At 41.4% G+C, this 21,599-nt stretch overlaps 1 protein-coding gene across 1 annotated transcript in view; it reads right to left on the bottom strand.

Moving 5' to 3' along the window:
- SORCS1 (sortilin related VPS10 domain containing receptor 1) overlaps positions 1-21,599 on the bottom strand; it is a 288,127-nt gene that overhangs the window by 55,883 nt on the left and 210,645 nt on the right. Inside the window, exons 7-10 of the mRNA XM_065638462.1 lie at positions 18,929-19,047; positions 15,966-16,055; positions 10,908-11,087; positions 6,337-6,483 (exon numbers count right to left, since the gene is read on the bottom strand). Coding sequence (XP_065494534.1) covers positions 6,337-6,483; positions 10,908-11,087; positions 15,966-16,055; positions 18,929-19,047 — 536 coding nt within the window. The remainder of the gene's footprint in view (positions 1-6,336; positions 6,484-10,907; positions 11,088-15,965; positions 16,056-18,928; positions 19,048-21,599) is intronic.

Here is a 21,599-nt window from a genome sequence, read left to right as displayed (position 1 = left end):
CCCAGAGCGGTAGTGCCCAAGTTATCTCTGCAACAAGAGGCAATATAACCCTATTGGTGTGGTGCTGCGTCACCACTAATTAGCCATGAGAAACAACTTAATTCAGACAGTGTCATACCATTTCTTTGACTCTGAGTATTTTTGACACATGACTCTGTTCTGCTCTGCACTAAGAAGAAATACCAAGACTGGAAAGTGTTTGTTTAAAAGTTATTTAATAAAATGCTTCATTACCCCATCTGGATGCGACCTTTGAGATTTCAATACAAAGACACCTATGAAAACCTCACCTGTTTGTTATTGATTTTGTATGTCAGGTACTCAGATAGACAGGAATGGTACAGAATAAATTAGGTGAGCAGGAAGGTAAGACAGGCAGATTTCCAAAGTTGCCATAATAATTCCCTCCAAATCTGTAGTCTGGTAATCCCGAAAATGCTGAAAACTTTCGCCATCTCTTGGGTTTTATTTTCAGCATTTTTTTCTTCCAAACCTCCTGAAGAGTCCTTTATGAAACATGCTAAGAGAAGTGAGGTGGAAAAATATTGTCAAGAAAACCAGAAGCAAACTGGCCCGCTCAAGACATCACACAGGAACACAAATAAAGCAAAGCCCATGCTTCAGCTTGCATGACCCTGTAAGATGAGCAAGAGAGGCTGGGCAGAAGGACCTTCAGGCTGTAAGGAGGCAGGTCGTTCTGTCTAACATCAGCTGTCTAAAGGCTAGGTCTGCGGTCCCGAAAGTTTTGTAGGCTTCTTCTGCAGGACACTTAGCCCCATAAGTCACTGGAGGAAGCCCACTGATCCACCACTTCTCAGGGTAGGTGTCTATGACTCTGAATTGAAAACCTCCCTGTGGAGAACAGCAGGAGGTTGGTTTGTTTTTTGTTTTTTTTTTTTTTTTCTTGGCAAAGGTGGATAAGAGTGGTGAGGAGGGATGGAAGCTCTCACATATGAGACAGGAAAAGAGGACGTGGTTTGTGCAGAAGGGAACACAACCTGCCAAATGGAATGTACTGAGCAGCCTAACTCCACCTGACAGCCTTGTGAGGGCAGCCGCTGGAGCAGCCCGGGGGCGCAGCAAGGGAGTGAAAACCAAATTGAGCTGACATGCATGCAGGAAGTGGAAAAGCACGGCAAGAGCATGAATTCTTTACTTTTCCATTGTTATACATTATGAAAAGACTAAATAAAGAACACATTTTTAGAACCAGAATACTCCAAGCCCACTTCAGCATTTTGAGGAGAGTAGGCTAATGGCAGCAACTGAGCCAATTCCCCACTCTGACAGAGATTGGACCTCATTAGACTCAAATCTTTGTGCTGCCAGAAGTTTTCTTTCAAATTTTCCTCATTTCACAGATATAGTATATTGAAATGGAATATGTATCTCATATATTAAAAGCCAGTCAGCTGACTAAGCAGAGAGAGAGTATTTTTAGTGGCATGACTTCTTATTGGTTGGAGTGCAGTAACGCTTAGAAACTCTATTGGCAATTGGGTACGCTGTAAAAACCAACCTCCCCACTCTAGCCAAATACCTAAAGTTACTGCCCATGGCCATCTCACATCCTTACTGTGGCAGCACCCTCTTCTCCATCCCTGACGTACACTTCCTCCATCTGTATCCTTATACAGTTCACTGACACAGTTTTCCAGACTAGTTTGTCTTCCACCGTAACTGTTGGTCCCTTTGTGTTCATCCTCTAGCTCCCACATCTTAACTCATACACAGATTACCTCAGCTTTGTTTTCTAGAATATCCTTTGGTTGTTTCTATCTTTCTTGTTGTTACCAATAGGCAACTGAAATAATTATCATCAGAATCACCAGTTTTGGGTTTCCCTGTCATTGCCTAGTACCCGGGTGTGCTAGATGCTACACAGACACCAAGGAAAAGACAACCACTGCCATGGAGCATTTACAACCCAGGTAGAAGATAAACCATGAGTGACATAGCCCATTGATCTGCTCACTGCCATTGTTCTTACAGTCACACTGGAGTTTGTTACTTGCTTAATATTTTTCAAGCCAGCACTTCCATGCTCCCCTCTCAGGAGTCTCATTGATCTTTAGTAAAATTTCTCATAAATACTCACAAACACACTTCTTGGCAGTTCTGCAAAGCCCAGCTGAACCATCTTCAATGGCATGTCACACACAAACCAGCTATTAGCGACTGTCCCTGATCAGGAGTAGGGCCAACTATTATATCACAAGGATGATGCTAGATACCATTCACGAACAAAGGGTAGTCAGAGTATTTGCTCACCTGCAAGAGCAAGGAGCAATGAAAAGAGATAAACACTTCCAGGAGAGACATTCAAAACATCTCACTTAGATGCCTAAATTATTCTGTAGCAGATGGCATGAATGCCCTCCCTTATGAAAAAAGGCTCTCTGTCTTGAAATCCTTATAATTCAGATAGACAAGACAAACAAAATGTGGGAGGGAATAAACAGATGTCTAGGGAAGGGAGGCACAGAGAAAATAAATGACTTGCCCAAGGTCACATACAAAATTGGAAATGGGCCTAAAAATTGAATCAAGATTCTCCTGAGATTCAGCCCTGTGTTTTAACCACAAGACCATCCTTGAAAGCTAATTGATTAACTATCCTAGACAGATGCCCATAACTTGCAAGATAGAATTACTTCTCAGCTAACCACTTCACAGCACAAGGTAAGTGTCAAACAAAACCAGCATCTTTGGGATATAATACCGTGACAGCTATTTTATGAAGACTAAACGCATTCAGCTTAGAAAACAAGTGCTATAAACAAGAAAAAGAAAACCTTGGGATTAGATGGAATTTCATAGCTTTCCTCCATCCTCATTATTCAGAGCCATCTTGCAAAAAATGCAAAAGATTCTTTGAGTTGCTTTGAAAAAAAACCCCTCAAGCGTACTGTCAGTAGAGGGATGGTTCCGTCTGGCTTGCCTTGTGTTTCAACCAGATTCCCTCTTAACCTCCTTAGCTGCCAACTTAGCTGCTATGTACTTATTTCTGCATTAACTCTCCCTTAGCTTATGTTTAAAGACCAGATGCACAAAGAACACAGCATTGCACTCAGAGGCTGAGGACCTTCCCGTCACTCTGGGAAATGGCAGATCCCATTCTGCCTGCAAGCTGGAATATACATCCATTGCTGTGTCCCAAGATATTGCTAGAGACAATTATGCTGAAAACCAGCGGCGTGAAAGCATTTGTAACTGCTTTGGAGTAAGGACGGGAGCTAAGCTAGATGTAAAATGGACTGTTAGGAAATCTCTTACCTATGCCATAAGGAGAATCAGGATCATGCCAAGAACAATATGTAGATGGAAGAGGAGCAATTGCTGTAAGGAGGTGAAACCTCTGGCGATGCAGAGATAGACAGAATATGGCTAAAGAGGTGAGTGGAGTTTGTGAACTGTTTAAATACTATAGCTATGTCACACTGACAAGGAACAGATTTGCCTTAGAGCAGGGAACAATTCCTTTTCTCCATGCTTTTCCTCAGCAGAACATCATTATGGATCCTTGACTTATTTCCAGAAATACAGAATACTTTCAGTGCTTTTGCTTTGAAAATTTCCTTGCACTCCATATTCTGCCTTCATCTGCCCCCACCATTAAGTGTGAAGCTCGAATCGGATTTTTAAATAGCTTGTCTCTCTTGTAGCACTGCTGTTTTACTTTGTGGTTTTGGTGCATTTTCTGTGCCGCTATACTTCCTTTCTGTTTGAGGTAGACTGCCTGTTCCTGTAAAAGACCTAACAAGTCAGTTTTGTTCAGATTTCATGTATTTCCTTTCTTGCAAATTTGCAAGTTGATCACCTGAGACCCTGTATGTTCAGCTAATGATCTCTGCTCTGCTACCTTTCCACTAGCTTCTGACAACCTAAGCCTGAAGGAGGCAGACAGGCTCAGGCAATGAAAGAGGCTTTTTGCCTGTTTTACATGATGTTAAGGGAAGAAGAAAAAATAAGCGTGGCTATTCATTCCTCTAGCGTTACCGCAGGGAAGAGCTGATGAAGTTCCTTCCCATTCTTCTGGAAATGCAAAGACTGAGCTACACAGTTTAAGTTCATTGAGGATTTGTCCCTTACCACCCTGAAATCATGGTCCAATTTCAGCAGACACCTGTGGACCTGAGATGCCTACCCCAGCCCAAGTCACAGAGCATTTAAGAAGTGGGTTGCTTTCCAGCAAAAACAGAATGACAAGCCTACATCAAGCTTTCAATGCTGGAAGCAGTTCTTCAGGCAACTACTACCATTGCACAGAGAACAAAATAAAAATGAACCAGTGTTTAAACAGCACTCAGTGGAGCTGCAAGGGTGTAAAGGCAATCCACAGAGAACCAAGAGCTTCTCTGGGTCACGTCTCAGTGGGTCCCTACAAGTGCCCACGCTTCCGCTCTTCCTCATGACCCCTTGCCCGGCTTGTTCAAGTTTACCACCCCCAAGGGAGTTTTTTCCAGCTTGTCCAGGCATATCTGGTCTCATTTCAAATAAAATGAAACTGTGCTCTCAGGTTCCCATGAGTATAGTAGCAGATACGGCATAGATGGGAAGGTGTAGTGGAGCCATAATTCCCTCTCTCCATAAGAACCATCCAGTCCTGATTTATACACAGTCATAGGACCACTTCCACTATGCAGTGGATAACCGCAGTGGCGGCATACGCTTGTGTATAAAACACATGGTTCCTGCAAATGACTGTTCCATAAGGACCCTGCAGAGCAGTACTGCTGGCTCATTTTTAACCACAATGGCAAGTCAGATCTCTCTTCAGCAGTGCACAACAATACCAAGAAAGACCTTTTCTCAGAAGTCAAACTTCAAATTTATAGAAAAAGAATAGCGTATACTTTGATTCTTTTACTTGCCCGCATGGTTTTTATTTCTTCTGCCTTGCCAGCCCCCCAAAATATTACACTATCATATCATATAATAAATTTTTTTTTTCCTGATAAAATTGGTCATAATTTGAAAAGGTGAAGGTGGGCGATTTTTACCAGATACGTTCACTTGAATTAAAACTAGATTACAATGTATTTGAAACACAAAGGCTTCTACACATTGCCCCTTCCAAAAAACTCAATTGTTTTACATCTGCGAAGTTTTCTCAATGTCATCTTTTTGGTTTTCATCTTATAGAAAGATTTAATTTTGAAATGTCCTTAGTTACATTTTTAAAAAACTTGGAAGAAGAAAACAAACCCACGCAAATTTAGACATGCTCTGAAATACCTCTTCTGTTTGACCCTCTGTCCTCCCTATTTCTTTTTTTCCAAACTGGAAAGAAAATGAAAGGCTTACATTTTGGCTCAATCAAAAAAAACCAGTTACTTGAACAGCTCTTGCAATAACACATGGAGTCCATTTAAGAGATTACTGCAGCATTCCCCTACATACTACAATACATGAAATATAATGCTGATTTTTAGATTCTAACAAACATACAGCCTCAAAATGAGAAACACCCCCTTCCCTCCCCGATGGAAAATAACATGCAGGTACAGGACAGCAGGAAGAAGAGCAGTGTAAGTAGTGTTCCTGATTCTGCCTGGAACCATGTTAGAATTTTTGTAACATAAAAGCTATTGAGAATCCCAAAGGCTGGAGTTCTGATTATTACCTCACTACTATGTATAGATTATATCAGCTGAAAAACATGTCGAGATTGGCCTAAGTTTTCTTTTTGAGAGAGATCTCCAACTCTATTTACACTGCTTATATTTCACTTTCACTCTTGGAAACTGTTTGTATATAATGATGATTAAAGATTTATATTTATGCTGATCTGTATCAATAAGTTCAGAGGCAAATACAATATACACCAAACATATAGCTATACAAATATTTGGATGAATGTGTCAATTCTCAATTCTGGGCTCAAAGAGAAAATGATAAATATTAATACTGCTTACAGAGTGGCCTGAAAGAAATCAGACCTCTCCTTTGAGCCTGTCTCAAGTTATGAGGTCCCTGAAAGTTCCTGAGCTACAACAGCTCACTCCTCCCATCTAGTGTCCAGAGAATCAACTGCGCAGAAACAACATCCAGCTGCATCTGCTGCTTAAGGGGAGATCATCAATTGTGCAGCAGGAAGCTGATCTGCGATGCTTCCTTTTGTTCCAGAAATTAAATTAAGTTAAATTACAACGCCGGCTCTTACAATACCACCTGGCAGCTGAAGCCTGGTGTACCGTACTTTTAATGTGCAGTATTCCCTCCATGAGATACACCACATGGAGAGAGGAACTGCCCTTTCCTTCTTGTGTTATCTGGCAGAAAAAGATTGTTCTGGGATGTTACCACCCCCCAAGTTCCCCTCCAGGTACTTACTAGGAGGCAGTGAACGGGGTTTCCTCTCAGATCAGTGCCCGGTGCCTGCAACAAACTCCAGTCTCTCCCTTTATTGTAGGTGATGAAAGTTTTCACTTGGTTGTCAATCTTCTTGTTAGCCAAGAACATTCCCTTTATCCCTGCTACCTAGGAAAAATTGACATGGCTGAAAAATAGATCAAGCCGAGGCAGGTTTTGTGCATGTGTGTCTCTTGCCCTGGCAAATCCAACAGGGATCTTGTGGCTGTGTCACTGTGTCAGGGCAAGAATTGCCAAGGAGCACCTCAGGAAGGTAAAATGAGGTGCTGGGGACAAGCTAAGACTATCACAGGTGGAAAACTGACAAATGGAGAAGAAAGTTTGTATTTCAGAATGAGCATGGGTGCATGGTACAATGCCAATACCTTATCTGTCAACTGACAATCTCTCCACTGTGTAGGCATCCTTCCCCCTGAGGATGAAATATGTACAGGGCAATTATTTGTCTCTTGCACTGCAGTAGCAGGAAACAGCAGCAATTTTGGCCTTGCAAAGAAAATGGCAATGCATGCATAAACTTGCAGTTCAGTGCTTCTTTTCTCACACAGCCTGCTTAACACATTTCATCTAAGAATCCTAATGTGTTTCATAATCATCAGTGTTTCAACAGCACAACTTGGGGCACAGAGGTATTTTTATTACAGTTTCATATTCTGAAGAAACTAAAGCATTGGTGACTTAAAAGCAAGGCCACCCAGAACGCTAGTTACAGAGCGAACAATGAGATTCTCACCCTTTCATTTTTCCTGATGTTTTACTCCATAGACCTGCAAGAGGATTTTGTAAAGACGTGATGCCAATAGACTCACATTGGAAACAAGCCCAAAAGTGTCTTAGTGGGGAGAAAAAAATTCAGCCTCAAATCACAGCTCACACTGCAGAATGTTCCCATCTTCTCAGCATACTGAAAATCAATAGCCCAATAGCTGCTGCAGCTCGCGAATGAATTTGTTAGGGTGTCATTCTGCAATCTGAGTGCTGCAATAAAAAGGAAAGCGAAATTGGTATAAGGAGGGGGGAAGTGAGAAACTTCTTGGTTTCCAGCAAGTCTGTTCCGTCATCCACCTCGTCTCTTCTTACAGTGCAGAACTAGTACACAGAATCATTCATTGAGACACTTTTTATTCATAGCGATTATTACTTAAATGGCATCATGTGGCAAATGGTTACACGGCAGATTCAGAATTTGCTCTAGCTCAACTGATTTAATCATGTGGCTGGATTTGGATGCAAGAGCTCCCAGTGAGTAGGACCTTATTGCACTTTTAGTCACATGCTGTGGGACTACCAGGGCACAGTGCATTGGTACAAAACATTGGTGTACTTCGTCACTTTGAATAGCACTTTTCTCCTTGAACAATGGCAGTGAATTTCATTTGAAGTTACATAAAGACTTAGACTTGACTTGCTATAGTGGGCAATGGTCTTCAAATTAAGTAATTAACTAAGTTATTGTTGATATAAACATAAAAAGAGAATATTTTCAATGACTTAGCTGGACTGTTTGGTACTGTCCAACTAAATATCCAAGATTTCTTTGTTGTTGTAGAGAGGCACCCTGATAAGACAAGAGTACTCCATCTCCCAGTGATACTGCATGAACAGACAGAGCTGGAAAAATAACATAGTTCTGCCTTTACTACCAGAGGCCAGAGCCCATTGCTCCATTTGTAATTTTCTTTATTGTTGTCCAGAAATATTTGTATTATAGAGTCCGTGTGAAATGCTGGCCATAAATTATTAAAGAACATTTTATATATTGGGTGATAAATGTGTTCTGAAATCCTGTGAATTTTTCTTTTTATGATTCTAGTAAAGGGCCAGGACTCAGAATCCTTTCCAGAGAAAGCAAAGTGTAAGTTATACTGTCAGTCTTGGACAGCTTTATCTTAAAAAAAGACTGCACACACTACACGTTTGTGTTCTCTCAGTAGGAAGCGATACACATGTTGCATACACAGCCAGAATACACACAATGTTCATCTGTGCTGTTCATAAAATCATAACAGAGAAAGACTCATGCAAGTAAGTGGTCAGAGAGAAAAGCACTCTGTCAGCTCCCACACAGACTTTGTAGACCTCACCACCTTGAATACATTGTCTACAGGTACAAATGCTGTCTACGGTTTTAGTGAAAGATTCACACAGGACACTTGAACACACAACTCACATTCTTTACTCCTCCGTCTCCAACTTCATACATCAAACATACACTTCCTATCTAAGATGCATACTGCTAAACAAAAAAATAAATCCCACAGTAATAGGCATATATACCATAGCTATAGACACATCTCCTGGTCTGTTATGACTTCAGGCATGGATTCCCACAGGGAGGATTCTCTTTCTGTGGACCAATCCAACTACAGAGCTGAGCAGAACTGTACTGCATCATTGGAGAGGTGCAGGAACTAGAAAGGGCATTCAGGCCCAACGGCCAGTGATTCTTGCTCTTCCCTTGCTCTAGGAGATGGTCTCTAGGACAGCTCCTTTGTGACTGCAGACCCATTGAATGCCGAGTCCAATGTGCTACTTATGAAGTGGCACTGGAAGGTGGTGGAGAGAAGAGCTATTCTTACACCCTGCTCCGTCCAACAGGCAGGAGGGTGAAGAGTGTCACTCTAGGAGTGGTCTTCTCATCCTCTACAAGGTCCAACAGCAGAAGAGCCCATACATTGAAATAACAGCCTCCCAGTGAAAGGGTCTTGATGATTTACAGGATAGGAGAAGGGAGAACATGATGCAGCACCATGAAAGAACTTCTATTTTCTCTTCATGCCCAGTGCAATTTCCCATTGAGATGCACTGAGTAGATTTTTCCTTGTTGCAGAATTGCTTTAGGAATCTACACCCACAAACACGTTCACTGCAATGCAACCAGATGAACTTACTTCTAACACCTGACAAACATGCATACAGACACACACACATTTAACAGGTCTCTTTCTGGCATCTCCTCAAATGATCTTGCTTGCATGTACAATAATGAAATATGCTGCTGTCACCACAGAAGGACTAATTTTGTAATCTCTCTACTTCCTCTTAATTTATCTATGGAGTTTTTTCTTCTCTCATCTTCATCCCCATTTACCCTTAGAGCATTCATCATTTGCAACAACCGTACTGGGAGTATCATGCTGGATAGCCTTCTGTTCCCTTCCAGCTAGAACATCAAATTGAAAGGAAGGTTTGTGCCAAGTTCAGTGTCAGCCAATATTCTTTCTATCTAGATAATCAGCAGATATGATGCTACAAGTCTGATTCCATCAATTTCAATCCAGGTTACTGTGTGGTGTCAGCTTAATAAAACAAAACAAAGGCTTTTCTTTCCCCCTGGGATGTAGGACACCTTTACATAATGCAGTGAAACTGCTTCTCCAACTGACAGTAATAAGAGGCAACAGTATTTCCATGGGCTGCCAGCATTGAAGAAAGATTAACAGTAAAAATCTCAAAATGACTGAAATGCCAGTGCCCATCCTCCTACAGTTCATAGGCATTTATGTACAACACTCGGGCTCTCTGGACAATTCAAGGTGGTTTCCAAGTAAAGGGCAGCTGAAGACAAACTATATAGCAGAGCTACTATTCAGATAGTGATGGGAAAATACAGGGAGCATCTTCATTCTCAAAGGAATTTGGATTAGTTCCTGGCCTTTATTCCAAATGGTCAGAAAACCCCCTGAAGGAGACCTGAAAGGAAAAGCTGACCCTCAAAACAGCAGCTGAGGACTGAATTTCTACTTAGCTGAGTGCTGTCTCCAGAGGTGAAACAGGCAGCATAGCAAGAGTAGCACATTAAAAGTCCTGTATTTAGGATCAGTTGTCAGAGAAGACAACGTAAATTGACCTTCTTACTGGTGAGCTTAGGAAGACTCTGTTTGTCAGGAAAAGGCTCAGGAGTAAAAGGGACATCAAGACGAGGTAGGAGAGTTTCCGTGTTCATGGGATAGCCCAAGAGAGTGTATCTAAAACCAATTCAGTTCCCAGAATTGTCCAAGCTGAGGAAGGTGACAAAGATAGCTGAAAACTGCTGGCTCTCCTTACTTCTAAAACTAGAGATTATGCTGTCAGAAATGCAACAAAAACTGGAGAATGGTGATATTCTGAGTGTTGGCAACTATCAGAGCCATAGGCTGGACCAATATGGATCAGCAGGATTTTTGCTGAGAAACTGAAAAAGTTCCTCTTAGGGACTGAGTGAACTATTCCACCACACCTTCTGATGCCTATCTTCCTATGCATGAAAGAGCCACGAGCTCTTCTTCACCTGATAAAACCTACAGGAGAGTACAGAAGTGAATCTGTTCACAATATTAGGCTGAGCCTAAATTCAACACCCGTGTACAAACCTAGCCTTTGAATCTCGGCTGATTGCACTGAGGCCCTTAAGTGGTAAAACTATGCATTTAGTCATTTTTTTGGCTCTGCTGTTCACATGCATATAACAAAACTGATGTGCAAGAGGGAAATGGCACTGGCATCATGTGACCTCCTGAGATAGGAAAGAGATGTTTGGAGACATGACATACCTCATAGAGGTCAATCATCACATTCCCCTCCAGCCCTTGACTACTCTTGACATTTTCCAAGGCCAGGGTGAAGTACACCCCTCGGGTGTCTGAGATATACAGATTGTACGTGTCGTTCTGGTTCCACTCTTGTACAGCTGCAAACACCTGATTCTCATCTGTGCTGATAACATGCATGTCCTGGGGAAAGAAAAGAGGAAGGTTACTAGAGGGAGCTCTGCTCTGTCTTTTCCAAGGGCACCAAAGTAATTGCAGAAGAGCAAGGGATCTATTTAGGCTGGAGTTTAATCAGAAACTGTAGACAGCACTGCTGTAAGCGGGTAATACCATCCAGGAATATTTTACACCAGCTCTCCTCTGCCAATTTTCAAAGCAGTAATTAACTTGTTAGGTGTTAATTGAAGATTTACATTGGCAGTACAGTGTTATACGGCATCGCTTCCCCCGTCTCCCCCAGCACTTTCATTTTAATGAGTACTTTGTTTGGGCAGGATGTGTGTTGCATGTTTTTTGTTTGTTTGTGGGCCCTGGCCCACTGTGCTAACCACCCCCACGAGAAATATAACAGAAAGAAAACTCTAATCCTCACTAGATGTAAAGAGCGGAATTGTAGTTAGATCACTAGTGTTATGAGTGAGGTTTTGGTTTACTCTGTTTTTTCTGCATGTTACAAAAGCCAGGAAGCAACGAAAATACTGCATAATTAAAGGAAAAACAGAAACTATTAAACCCACTTCTGTCTTTCAATGCCTGGAAAAAGTATTATCCAGTGGAAAAACCCACTGAGATTGTTATAATGAAATTCCTAGACTCTATCTGCCCAGCACAGGCACCCTGAATTCTTTGATGCCATAAACATTTGTGGAGGTAGGAAAATAAACGCAAGTTTCTTAGCACCAGGTGATTCCCAGAAGATTCAGCTGTTTTGTCTGTTTTGGGCAGATATCCCAAAGTTATTCTGCTTCCATGAATCTCAGCCAGGGCTTTCTATATGCAAAACTGGGAACTTTATCGGAAAATATACTCTTTGAAAGCTGATGCTACTTCTTGCTTCTGTTAATAATAGTCTCTGAAAATTTACTTTCTTGTGGTTTTGTAGGGGGAATTAATACTTCCAGATGGAGCCTTGTAACATAAAGATGAAAAAAATATAATGAGGAAATCTGATCTATAAACTCGAAAGGGGATTCACGTTGAAATTAAGATTCAGAACAGTTGTTTGTTCATCCAGATCCCAATCTGAGTATGGAGAGGATGAATATTCACTTGATTTACTTGCTTCTTTGCGCTGGAGAAAAATATATCCCAGAAGACAGGCTGGTTTTATGGAGGAAGAGATTGGCTTAAATCCTGAGGCAACAGGAAAGGCAATATAAATCCCACTGCCTTCTACCAGTTGTGGTTGTGAATAGATATCCTCTCCTAGCTCCAGCTGTGCTAGTAGAAGTTACTGTCACAGCTGTTTGTCAGAGTCTCCTTATTTCAGACTGTCACCTCAGTCAATCTGCTGGTACATCTACATGAGAAGGTGCTCCCAATATGCTTCAGGTAGCACTGGCTAGCACAGCTCTAATCTCAAGTTTAAATTTTTGCAGATGTGCATATACATGGGCAGACTTCTCTATTTAAACATAGAGATAAGTAAAACTTCTTTTATCTGGTGAACAAACAGTTTCATTAACTTACCATTTTAATCAATAGTTTTGCAATAACTAGGGGAGAGAAGTAAAAAGATATTTTGATCAACACCAGGGAAAACTAAATGCAATTTCAGGAATGCTTAAGGAGCAAATAATTTATCCATTAGATGCTTTCCAAGTTTTGATCAGATCATGCTGTAAGATGCAAGTCTAAAGAAGATTCCGGTAGGACTGAAGGAATTTAAGCCTGGAGAATCAGAGATTGGGACAGAATTGGCATAATATACGTAGTGCAGAAAGTAAAAAAAGATAGTGTTCCAACTGTTTGCCTTTGGGGATCAATGAAGTTTTCGTCTTAATATGGCCTTGTCCAATAGATGCAGTAACAATACAAAGCTTTGATGGAAAGAGATCAGTAGCTGGGCATCAAACAGGTCTTTGACCAATATCAAGAACTGTTTGGTTTCCACATTGGGAAAACTAAAAATAGTCAGCATTTCATATTAATTTCTATTTTTTTTTTCAGGGTATGGGTTGCTTTTTCTTGGGGGGGGGGGGGGGGGGCAGGGGGTGGTGCACAGGGAGAGAATAATACTAAAAGACAGCCTTCGTTTTGATATGGAGCAAGAAGTTCACTGCATCTTCCACTACTACAACAGAAGTTCACTTCACCTCCCTAGAGAAAAGGAAGAGGACAGGAAGGTAAAGTAAGTCACCTTTCTCAAAGTCATTGTCATCTTCAGGGGCTCCCCATCCATTTGCCTACTGAGAGCCTGAGCTTTCCTCTCTCACTTCCCGCGCACAGGAGAATGACATTAATATGCAGTTCTTCTATCTACCCCTCTTGCCTTTCCAAAGACAAAAGTAAGAGCACAATGCTGGACATGGGTTTGATCAGGTGTCTGTTCAAAAGACTAAAGGACAAGGCTTTCTGAATTACGAAACATGCTTCAACTGCCCTTTTTGCACTTGGTCATGGAACTTTTCTTCCTGGCAAGTTAAATAGCAGGGATGTGTAATGTCTGTTTTATCCTGTCAATTACTGGGACTGTCAGCTCTTTTTAAGGTCTGTATTTAAGCATTTTTTTGTTGTGGTTATTGCTTCTTCCATCAGGATGTGCATCCTGAGGTTGAAAGAAGGTGATGAATTTAAAACAGAGGTACCACACGTGCCCACCCCATCAGTATTCAGCCCAGCGCCAGTTAAGGACAGGTCTTTTTAAAATAGAAATTGCTTGGATTCCTTCAGTACTCACAGATGTCTGCCCAGAGCATTGGTCTAAAATAAAGTAATTATACTCTCTGTGTACATTTAAGGTGATTTTCATGAGTGACGTTACAGAGTCTGCAACAGATCCCACATTGTGCTGCTGTGGTATAGAATAGGTAGTACCAACACACAGATCACTGCAGAAATTATTATGCCTCAATAAAGACCCTTTACAGGGTTGACACAGCCTGTATGAACATGTGCAGACATCATCTTGTATGAGAGAGTGTTTCAAGTTCATTTAGGCTTTTAATCAAACTGGTTGTCGGACTATCAGTGTCAAGAACAAGAATATTTTAGTTTTGAATTGCTATAGGCCATTCCTGCCTGAGCAGCAGTATCACTTGCAAAGCTGCTTGACATCACCCTCCTCCAGTTTTGCAAGAGTGACACATGTAGAGACAAAATCTTGATATTTCCATTTTCAATTCCAGAAGTCGCTTAGTACTGTTTACTGTATTTGGCTCCACTTTCTTAGCTGAAGGAGATAAAAGAGAATTTAGGCATAAAAGGAACTGTTTGTTTCAGTTCCCTGAATAGTATAACGCTTTGTGCATTTTTAATAAAAGCAGCTATCCTTCTTTGATAGCGGCCTCCTAGACAGCCACAGTTCCACTGTAGCTCCTTCCAAGCCAAACGTAGCTCTTTGGTCTTTGAAGATATTCTGAGATTGTGACAAATCATCATATCTCCTTAAATATCTGTCTTTTTCTTTCGGTCAGATAATATGAATGTATTGCTCCAATTCCTATTCTCTGAGAACACATTGCAATTTAATTGTAGTGCATTTTCCCTGGCTCTCCAGAGATCTCTTTGAGAGGGTGGACAGTTGAAAAATAAGTGTGTGCTAAAGGAGACAACTGGTTCAAAGCAAGCAGTCTCTCCACAGATAGTCTGAATCAGCTGCAAATGACGATTTTGATTTCAGTGTTACAACAACTGTGCTAAAAATGCAACTCCTTTGCTAAGAGCTACTTCAAATAACACCTGTTTAAATTTGATCCAAATTGCAGAGTACTTCCTTCCTGCTTGGATAGGAAGTTTCAAACCAACCTGTCTTTAAATGTGACTGAAGATTTTGGGGCAGACCACAGGTCTCCTGTGTCAGAGCCAAGAAGATATCATGGCTTCTGGTAAGGTCTTCAAGTTCCTGTAGACTTGGGTTTTCAGGTGATGTAGACAGGAGCAAAGGGGACAACAGCAGAGTAGGTAAGGTATGGCATCAAAGGCCTGGGTTTGAACTGCAGTCTGGTTGTATGATGGTCACCCAGTCAATCCACTATACACAGGTCAAGTGGGTTGAAGCATCAAAGATGGCCAGCTGTGATATTAGCAAAATTATCCCTTTGAATATTTCTACCTACAGTCTGGTGTACTTTCAACTTCTAGGAACAGGCTGACCTTGGATTTTCTTTTTTTCCTTTTGACAATTCTTGCTTAATTTCTGGGAATGCATTTGTCTCCAGATAGAGAGACACAGAATCCACAATATCATTTGCTACCTTCGAGATTAAATTTCATTTAAGCCAGACTATATCAAGAATGAGGTGGCCTCAAAAAATTTCCTCTTCGTTAAGAAGCTGTTAGGAGCTCAGCTGCAAAACGGTGATTTCTTCAAAATGGACCTAAAAATTTTATATAGGTCTTATAAAAATTCAGCTCCAGAAGGCAGCAATAGCCTTTCAAGCTCCAATGCTAATTCACCATTGTTCTTAATTAGGGAAGATATGGAGCAGACACAAAGACATCTCTTTGCTTGGCTCCCATTAAAAGCTGCTAATGAGGCAAATCACAGAACGCAGCTCACACAGGATAGGGACAGGAGAAGGGAACTTTAAGACCAAAAATAAAGGAAAAAAAAGAAAAGAGAGTCTCCTCCAAAACTTAATTAACTAACCAACTAACCATAAAGAAATGGCACTTGACATGGGCTGTGGTATCTGCCTACATTTCATGCTGGTGTCCTTGACTAACCAAAGTGCTGACTTTTCTTTCAGTCCTTTCTTGCTTGCAAATGTTCTATTTAAAGAAGAATAATGTTTTCACTCATTGCATGTCATCTTGCAGTTATTTGTGTTAGATTCAAGAATTTCTGCCCAATCAAAATATCTGTAGGTTCACATGGGCATTCCAGCAACAGCAACATACCTTGGGCAAGGCGTACTTTGGCAGCTTCATCTGTGCAAATGCACTCCTCCTGTAAGAAACGTAATAATGTGGTCTTCCTCCTGATGTCAACTATAAGAGAAGCAGGAAAGTTATCATCAGGATTTTTTAAAATATTTTTTTATTGTCAGAGAAAATATCAAGCAAAAGCTGTCAAGAAATATACCACAGTGTTGGTAGCAATGGCTTAAAACTGCAGCTCTACTACAGCTGATGAATAAACATTGATCCAACTGATAGTGGCTGAAGAAGAGAGAAAGAAGAATCTCATTTTCTGCAAAGAGAGACAAAGGCCAGAACTCCAGGTGAAAGTCTGGGGAAAGTGAAGTCCAGGCTTCATTTGGGCCATTATGCCACCTGCTGCCACCACAGCTCTTCTCTGACTTGCCACAAAGCAGCCTGTTCTTTGCTATCTGCAGAGCTGCCATGGAGGCTATTGGTTAGATAAGCAGATTGACAGACTTGATACTATTGATTTCTATTTCTGCCTCCAGCTTTTGTTCCTGTGTGGGCTTGTACAAGCCATAACATGTATCTGTAACCAGATCAGCTAAGCATTCACTGCTCCTGAAACCAGGAGAAGCCAAGTTGATTTGGTATTTCTGTGATTCTGGCCATTTATTTCAGTGTCTAAATACTGATGGCAATACCTTGAAAAGGCTGAGTTAGAGCAATGTGAGATTTCACTTCCTACCACCTATTAAAGGGGTAAAAAATAGAAATAAAAAAACCCGTCAATTTTATCTGGTTTCCAGTGCTGCTGAAGCATAATCAATGTTTGCAAAGTACTTGGAAATGCTTGGATGAAAGATACTGAAGAAAAAATATTCCCAGTGATCCTCCATGTAGAACTTTGCTTTAATTGCCTGATATATGGGCTTATCAAGATCTTTTTCTTTAGTACTGTTTTAAAATGTGCTGCAGTAGTTTAAAATGCAAGACACACAGAGGCTAAGTTCATACCAGATTAAGTAAAATAAGAACTATTTCTTATTCTAAAGCTCTTCAACTATTTAAAAAAAATGTGCAAAAGTTAGGAGAAAGAAGACCAGAAGTATTGTTTATGACAGAGTGAGAGTTTGTAAAGAAAATGCAGTGTAGTGGGAGAAATAAACCCACATTCCTTTATCCTCATGCTTTTGAGCCTACTAGTTCTCATTCCAAATACCTTAGTTGCAGAAAAGCTCGATGGGGATCAAGGAAGGCAGGAAAGTCTATGTGAGGGTGCTCAGGGCATCCATCTATTCTTCCAAACCCTCACTGACTGATGTAGGGCTATTCTGAAGAACAGTGCCTGGGATATGGCAGGGTCCAGCATCAGCCACAGCATTATTTAGCTGTTCCTTGCAAGCCAGATACATTCATATATATATGTAATCACTTGAAGAATCTCATTTTAAATTACCAGCCAACAGTGAATTCACTGACTACTAGGAACAAACCAGAGGTTGTTTCCAGGGATTACAATATTATTATTTGATGTCTGCAAGTATCAATTATTTATGACTGGTAAGTACTTTCTCTTTGACCTGATATATTTATTTCTGTTTAAGAATCCTAAGGAGTTTAAGGATTAAAATAGGAGCTTTCCAGATCCAAATAGTCCATGACACCTTCTCAAACTGCATTACAAACATGAATACATAAAGTTGTACAAAGTCCCATTGGGCATTAAGGGGAGCATCATAAGAGACTGCCTCTCCTCCTATGTTCCTCCTTCCAGAGGCAGCTAGCACAGAGGTGTAACAAAGCCGAAATTTGACAGCACTGGGAACACTATACAACAGCTTATAGACAGAAAGTGAAATGCATCAAAATACAAGGGCTATTCAGAAAGGCAGACAATCTCCGCAGCACTGACTTCAGATGGGGCAAAGGGGTTGGTTTCTCTACAGTGTGTAATAACTTCAGGTCAGAACAGAGAAGATTAACAATCTCAAAAAGCAAAAAAACAAGTAATGAAGTAATGAATCAATTCACATATGAAGAGAAATTCTCCAGCTCCTGTGTCACTTGAACCACAAAACCACAGTTATTCTGAAATTAAAGACCATGCCTGAACAGTGACGCGTGCCCCTTTTTTCCTTACCATATAAACATTTCATTTATGCCTCAGACAGACTAGGCACAAAAGCTATGCTGGAATGTATATCCTAGATTTATTTGTGGATGATTTAGATTGGTGTTTATGGCCGAGTTCGTTAACTGAAGGTAATTAACAATCAACTCACCCAATTTAAAGTATCAGTCCTCTCTCCTCCCTCCACCCCTGAGTATGGCAGAATATAAACTGTCTGGAAGACCAGTTTAGTCTTAATGATTTCCAGTTCACCTCCATGGTGCCTGCAATTTTGTTGTTATTTTTTGTCCTTTTCAGATTTTATTAAACGGACACTGGTGGCAGGCTAATAAGACCCACAGTAGTTCAGATCTATTCACCAGCTCTCACCTGGAACACAGCTTGGCTGAGTACATCTCATCTTCAGCCTTTTCACTATAATCATGACTGAGGCATAACAATAAAGCTTGATTACTCCTTCTTTGGTTCTTCCCCTGACTCCCTCCCTCCTTTTCTATTTCCCTCACATGCCAAAAAAAGCTTTGGTCTGCTCCCTTGTGATAGTACATGACTGACACATTGCTTCAAGCTGGGGGGTTGGGGTGCTGATGGGACTGCAGGGAGTGGCACAGAGCACTCCGCTAGATATTGTGGATGCTCCAGGCAGGAACTCTACGACCCTACAGTGACAAGATACTAGAGGTAAAAGGAACAGTACTAGCATTGTAATCAACTGCTGCAATCCACTCAGTGCCTTTATTATACGGATCTAGTTTTGCCTGAGTAGTTGGGGACCAGCACACATGCACACTAGTGCAAAGGAAGGGAGGAAGAAATAATATAATGTAAAATAATAGGATAAATAAGAGAAGAGGGTGTTCTGCACCTGAACAAAGACATAATCATCCTGGACGATGAGGGAGTTGTGGTCAATATAGCCTGGAAAGGGTTTGCTGCGAGTGGCTTCACTGCAGTTCTGCATCTTGCAGGTGATGTATTGGGCATCTGAAAGGAAAAGAACAGAACCAAGACACTTGAGATCCGGAGCACAGACCCTTCCTACTGTCTCAAACCCATCTGCTGAGACAGCGTTTTTGCTTCCCAGCTTCAAGTGTCAAGAAGTGACACCATTGATTCAACTCGACACAACACTTCTTTCTCTTACACCCCACCTAAATCCATCCTTGATTACTTTCTTCCCTTAAGTTCCTTCCTTCTTCACCTGCCTCAGCCTCCCATTATTTCTTTCATTCTACCCTACCTCAGAGCTACACATTGCTCCTTTATACCAAGAAAGACCCCAGCAGAGCTGACCTGATTGTTCCATATGACTCTTGTTGTTCCATGCTGGAAGTAGACCAGAGGCAGCATTTGAAGTTGGCACAACGCACTGCTGATGGCTCAGGTCTGACAGAAACCTAGTTAAGAGTGTTTCATTCAGCACTGTCACCTGCCCTGATGAATTTACTTGGACGTTACACAGGTTTAAGCTTAAAGCAAGTAACTGAGTGAGGAAAAAATAGACACACGAAGGACCCTTTACAGAGACAACAAACAGCCCAAGTCCTGTGACTCTTAAAGTAACTATGGCTCTGAAGAGTTGTGTTTATGCTGCAGGACAGATACCCTCTGTGCTGAGCCTCTACAGTTTCCCTGTTGTCCCCATGGTGTGGGATTTGCTGGAAAGCATGTCAGCTTCTTCATGGTCACATGCTGAGTTCATGTAAAAATGTAGGAGTAGTTACATTTATACAGTCCTAAAGTTACATTTAGCCTTTTGAAGGCAACTGCGAGGCTGATGTGGCCTCCGGTGAAAATGAGTTTGACACCCCTGATTTAGAACATGGCCAAGGTCCAGACCATACACAAGTATGAGGACACCTTCAAAAGATACCTGCCCCATAGTTTCACCACTGACAAACCCTTCCATGGTTTATCTACAGCTTTCCTACAACATTTTTACTCTGCAGTGTAATTCAGACCACCTCCTGTCCAGGGGTTTTACCTACTTCCCTGTTGGCAATGCAGGTGGGTGCACTCTGGCAGACCTGTGCAATCATTCCACACTCTCTTGAAACTAGAGTTTCCATCGGTAGTATGTTTCAAAGTAAATAGCCTAAATGCAGCCCTGAAGCCATGTCATCCGTTGTCGCTTATGGGATGTCCTCATCTCCTATTCTGAAGCACTGTAGAGCACTCATCTCATAATCCATGACCTGAAGAAAAACAATTTGTGTAATTTCATGGTGGTAATTGATCCTAGAATACAGAACCAGATTGTCAGTATTCAATTTGGGCTCTTTCAGATCAATGAAGAAGTTGTTCTTTGTTTAATGACAAAGCTGATTCACAGGAAGAAGGATTTTGGCATTTTAGCATTAGCACTTCTATGACAGAAACACTACATGGCATTTAATCTTAGAACTACTTTAATCTTTTTCCTTGTCAGAGAAGTGCAGCCCCTATTTGATATAATTATCACTTTCTGACCAGAGAAGCAGCATTTTACACTGAAATAGAAATGGATGGATTTTTACCATCTCATATTTAATCTTGGTTTTAATTAAAATCTATTGTTTGATATTTCTTTCTTTGCTTCTAATGGCTGTTGACTTCTGCTTGAAACAGACGTGCACAGTGATGAACCTTCAGGAAAGTTTGATGAGGGATGACTTTACCACAGCATTTGCGGAATTCTTGGAATATATAAAGTGCTAAGCATTATTAGTCACTACAGTTTATAACATTTTATGCTTTTGCAGCTCACTGCAAAACATTAATTAATACAGCCTGGACAGCATGATTGAAATGCATTTCCCTTCAGAGGGAATTTTTCCACATTAGCCACGAGAGGGCAGGGAATGACACGACTCCCAGCCTGCTCATTCAACTGAGCTCAGGAAAGTTCTCTTTCAGAGCTGTTCAGCGCTCTGTCCCTCTGCTCCAAGGGAAGGAGGAGGACAATGGGGCCAGAGCCTCTTCCCCCACACAACAGTACTGCGTGGTGCAGCACGTTCCCTCCTAGTCATAAGACATAGAATGTGCATGCATCTTTTCACCTGCAACACAACTAACTCCCACTTCTGTTAACGCAATCCATTGTATCATGAAGGACAGCCCTCCATACCCAGCCCCACATTCACCTCCTCTCATTCTGGGGTTCTGAGTGAAATGTCTGGTAATCCTGTGCTTAAACAAAGCAGCATCAGTGGAAATGGCTGGCCCCACCACCCCCTGGGCTGTTGGCAAGACTGGGTGGCTTTTCACACATGGGATCAAATAACCCAGCAGAGAACTACAAAGCAGCAGACCTCTGTTTTCCACCATTGTTTCCTTTTAATTCCACAGGCACACCGTCTTCCTTGGAGACAAAAGAGGAGACCACAGTACCATTTTACTGCCCATGGAAATGCGTTATCTATTCTGGGAGCACAGGGAGGTTACAGGACGGGTGCTGCTGGGACCAGCCAGCAAAGAGGATTAAAGAATCTCTCCACCACAAGAGACTTTAAAGAGCAGGCTGAGTTGACATCTATTAGAGGTGACTGAAGTTTTCT

This window comes from Caloenas nicobarica, chromosome 7 (assembly GCF_036013445.1).
Source record: "Caloenas nicobarica isolate bCalNic1 chromosome 7, bCalNic1.hap1, whole genome shotgun sequence".
Taxonomy (NCBI): Eukaryota; Metazoa; Chordata; class Aves; order Columbiformes; family Columbidae; genus Caloenas; species Caloenas nicobarica.
Note: the sequence above shows the minus strand (reverse complement) of the source record. Positions and strands in the feature narration are given on the sequence as shown.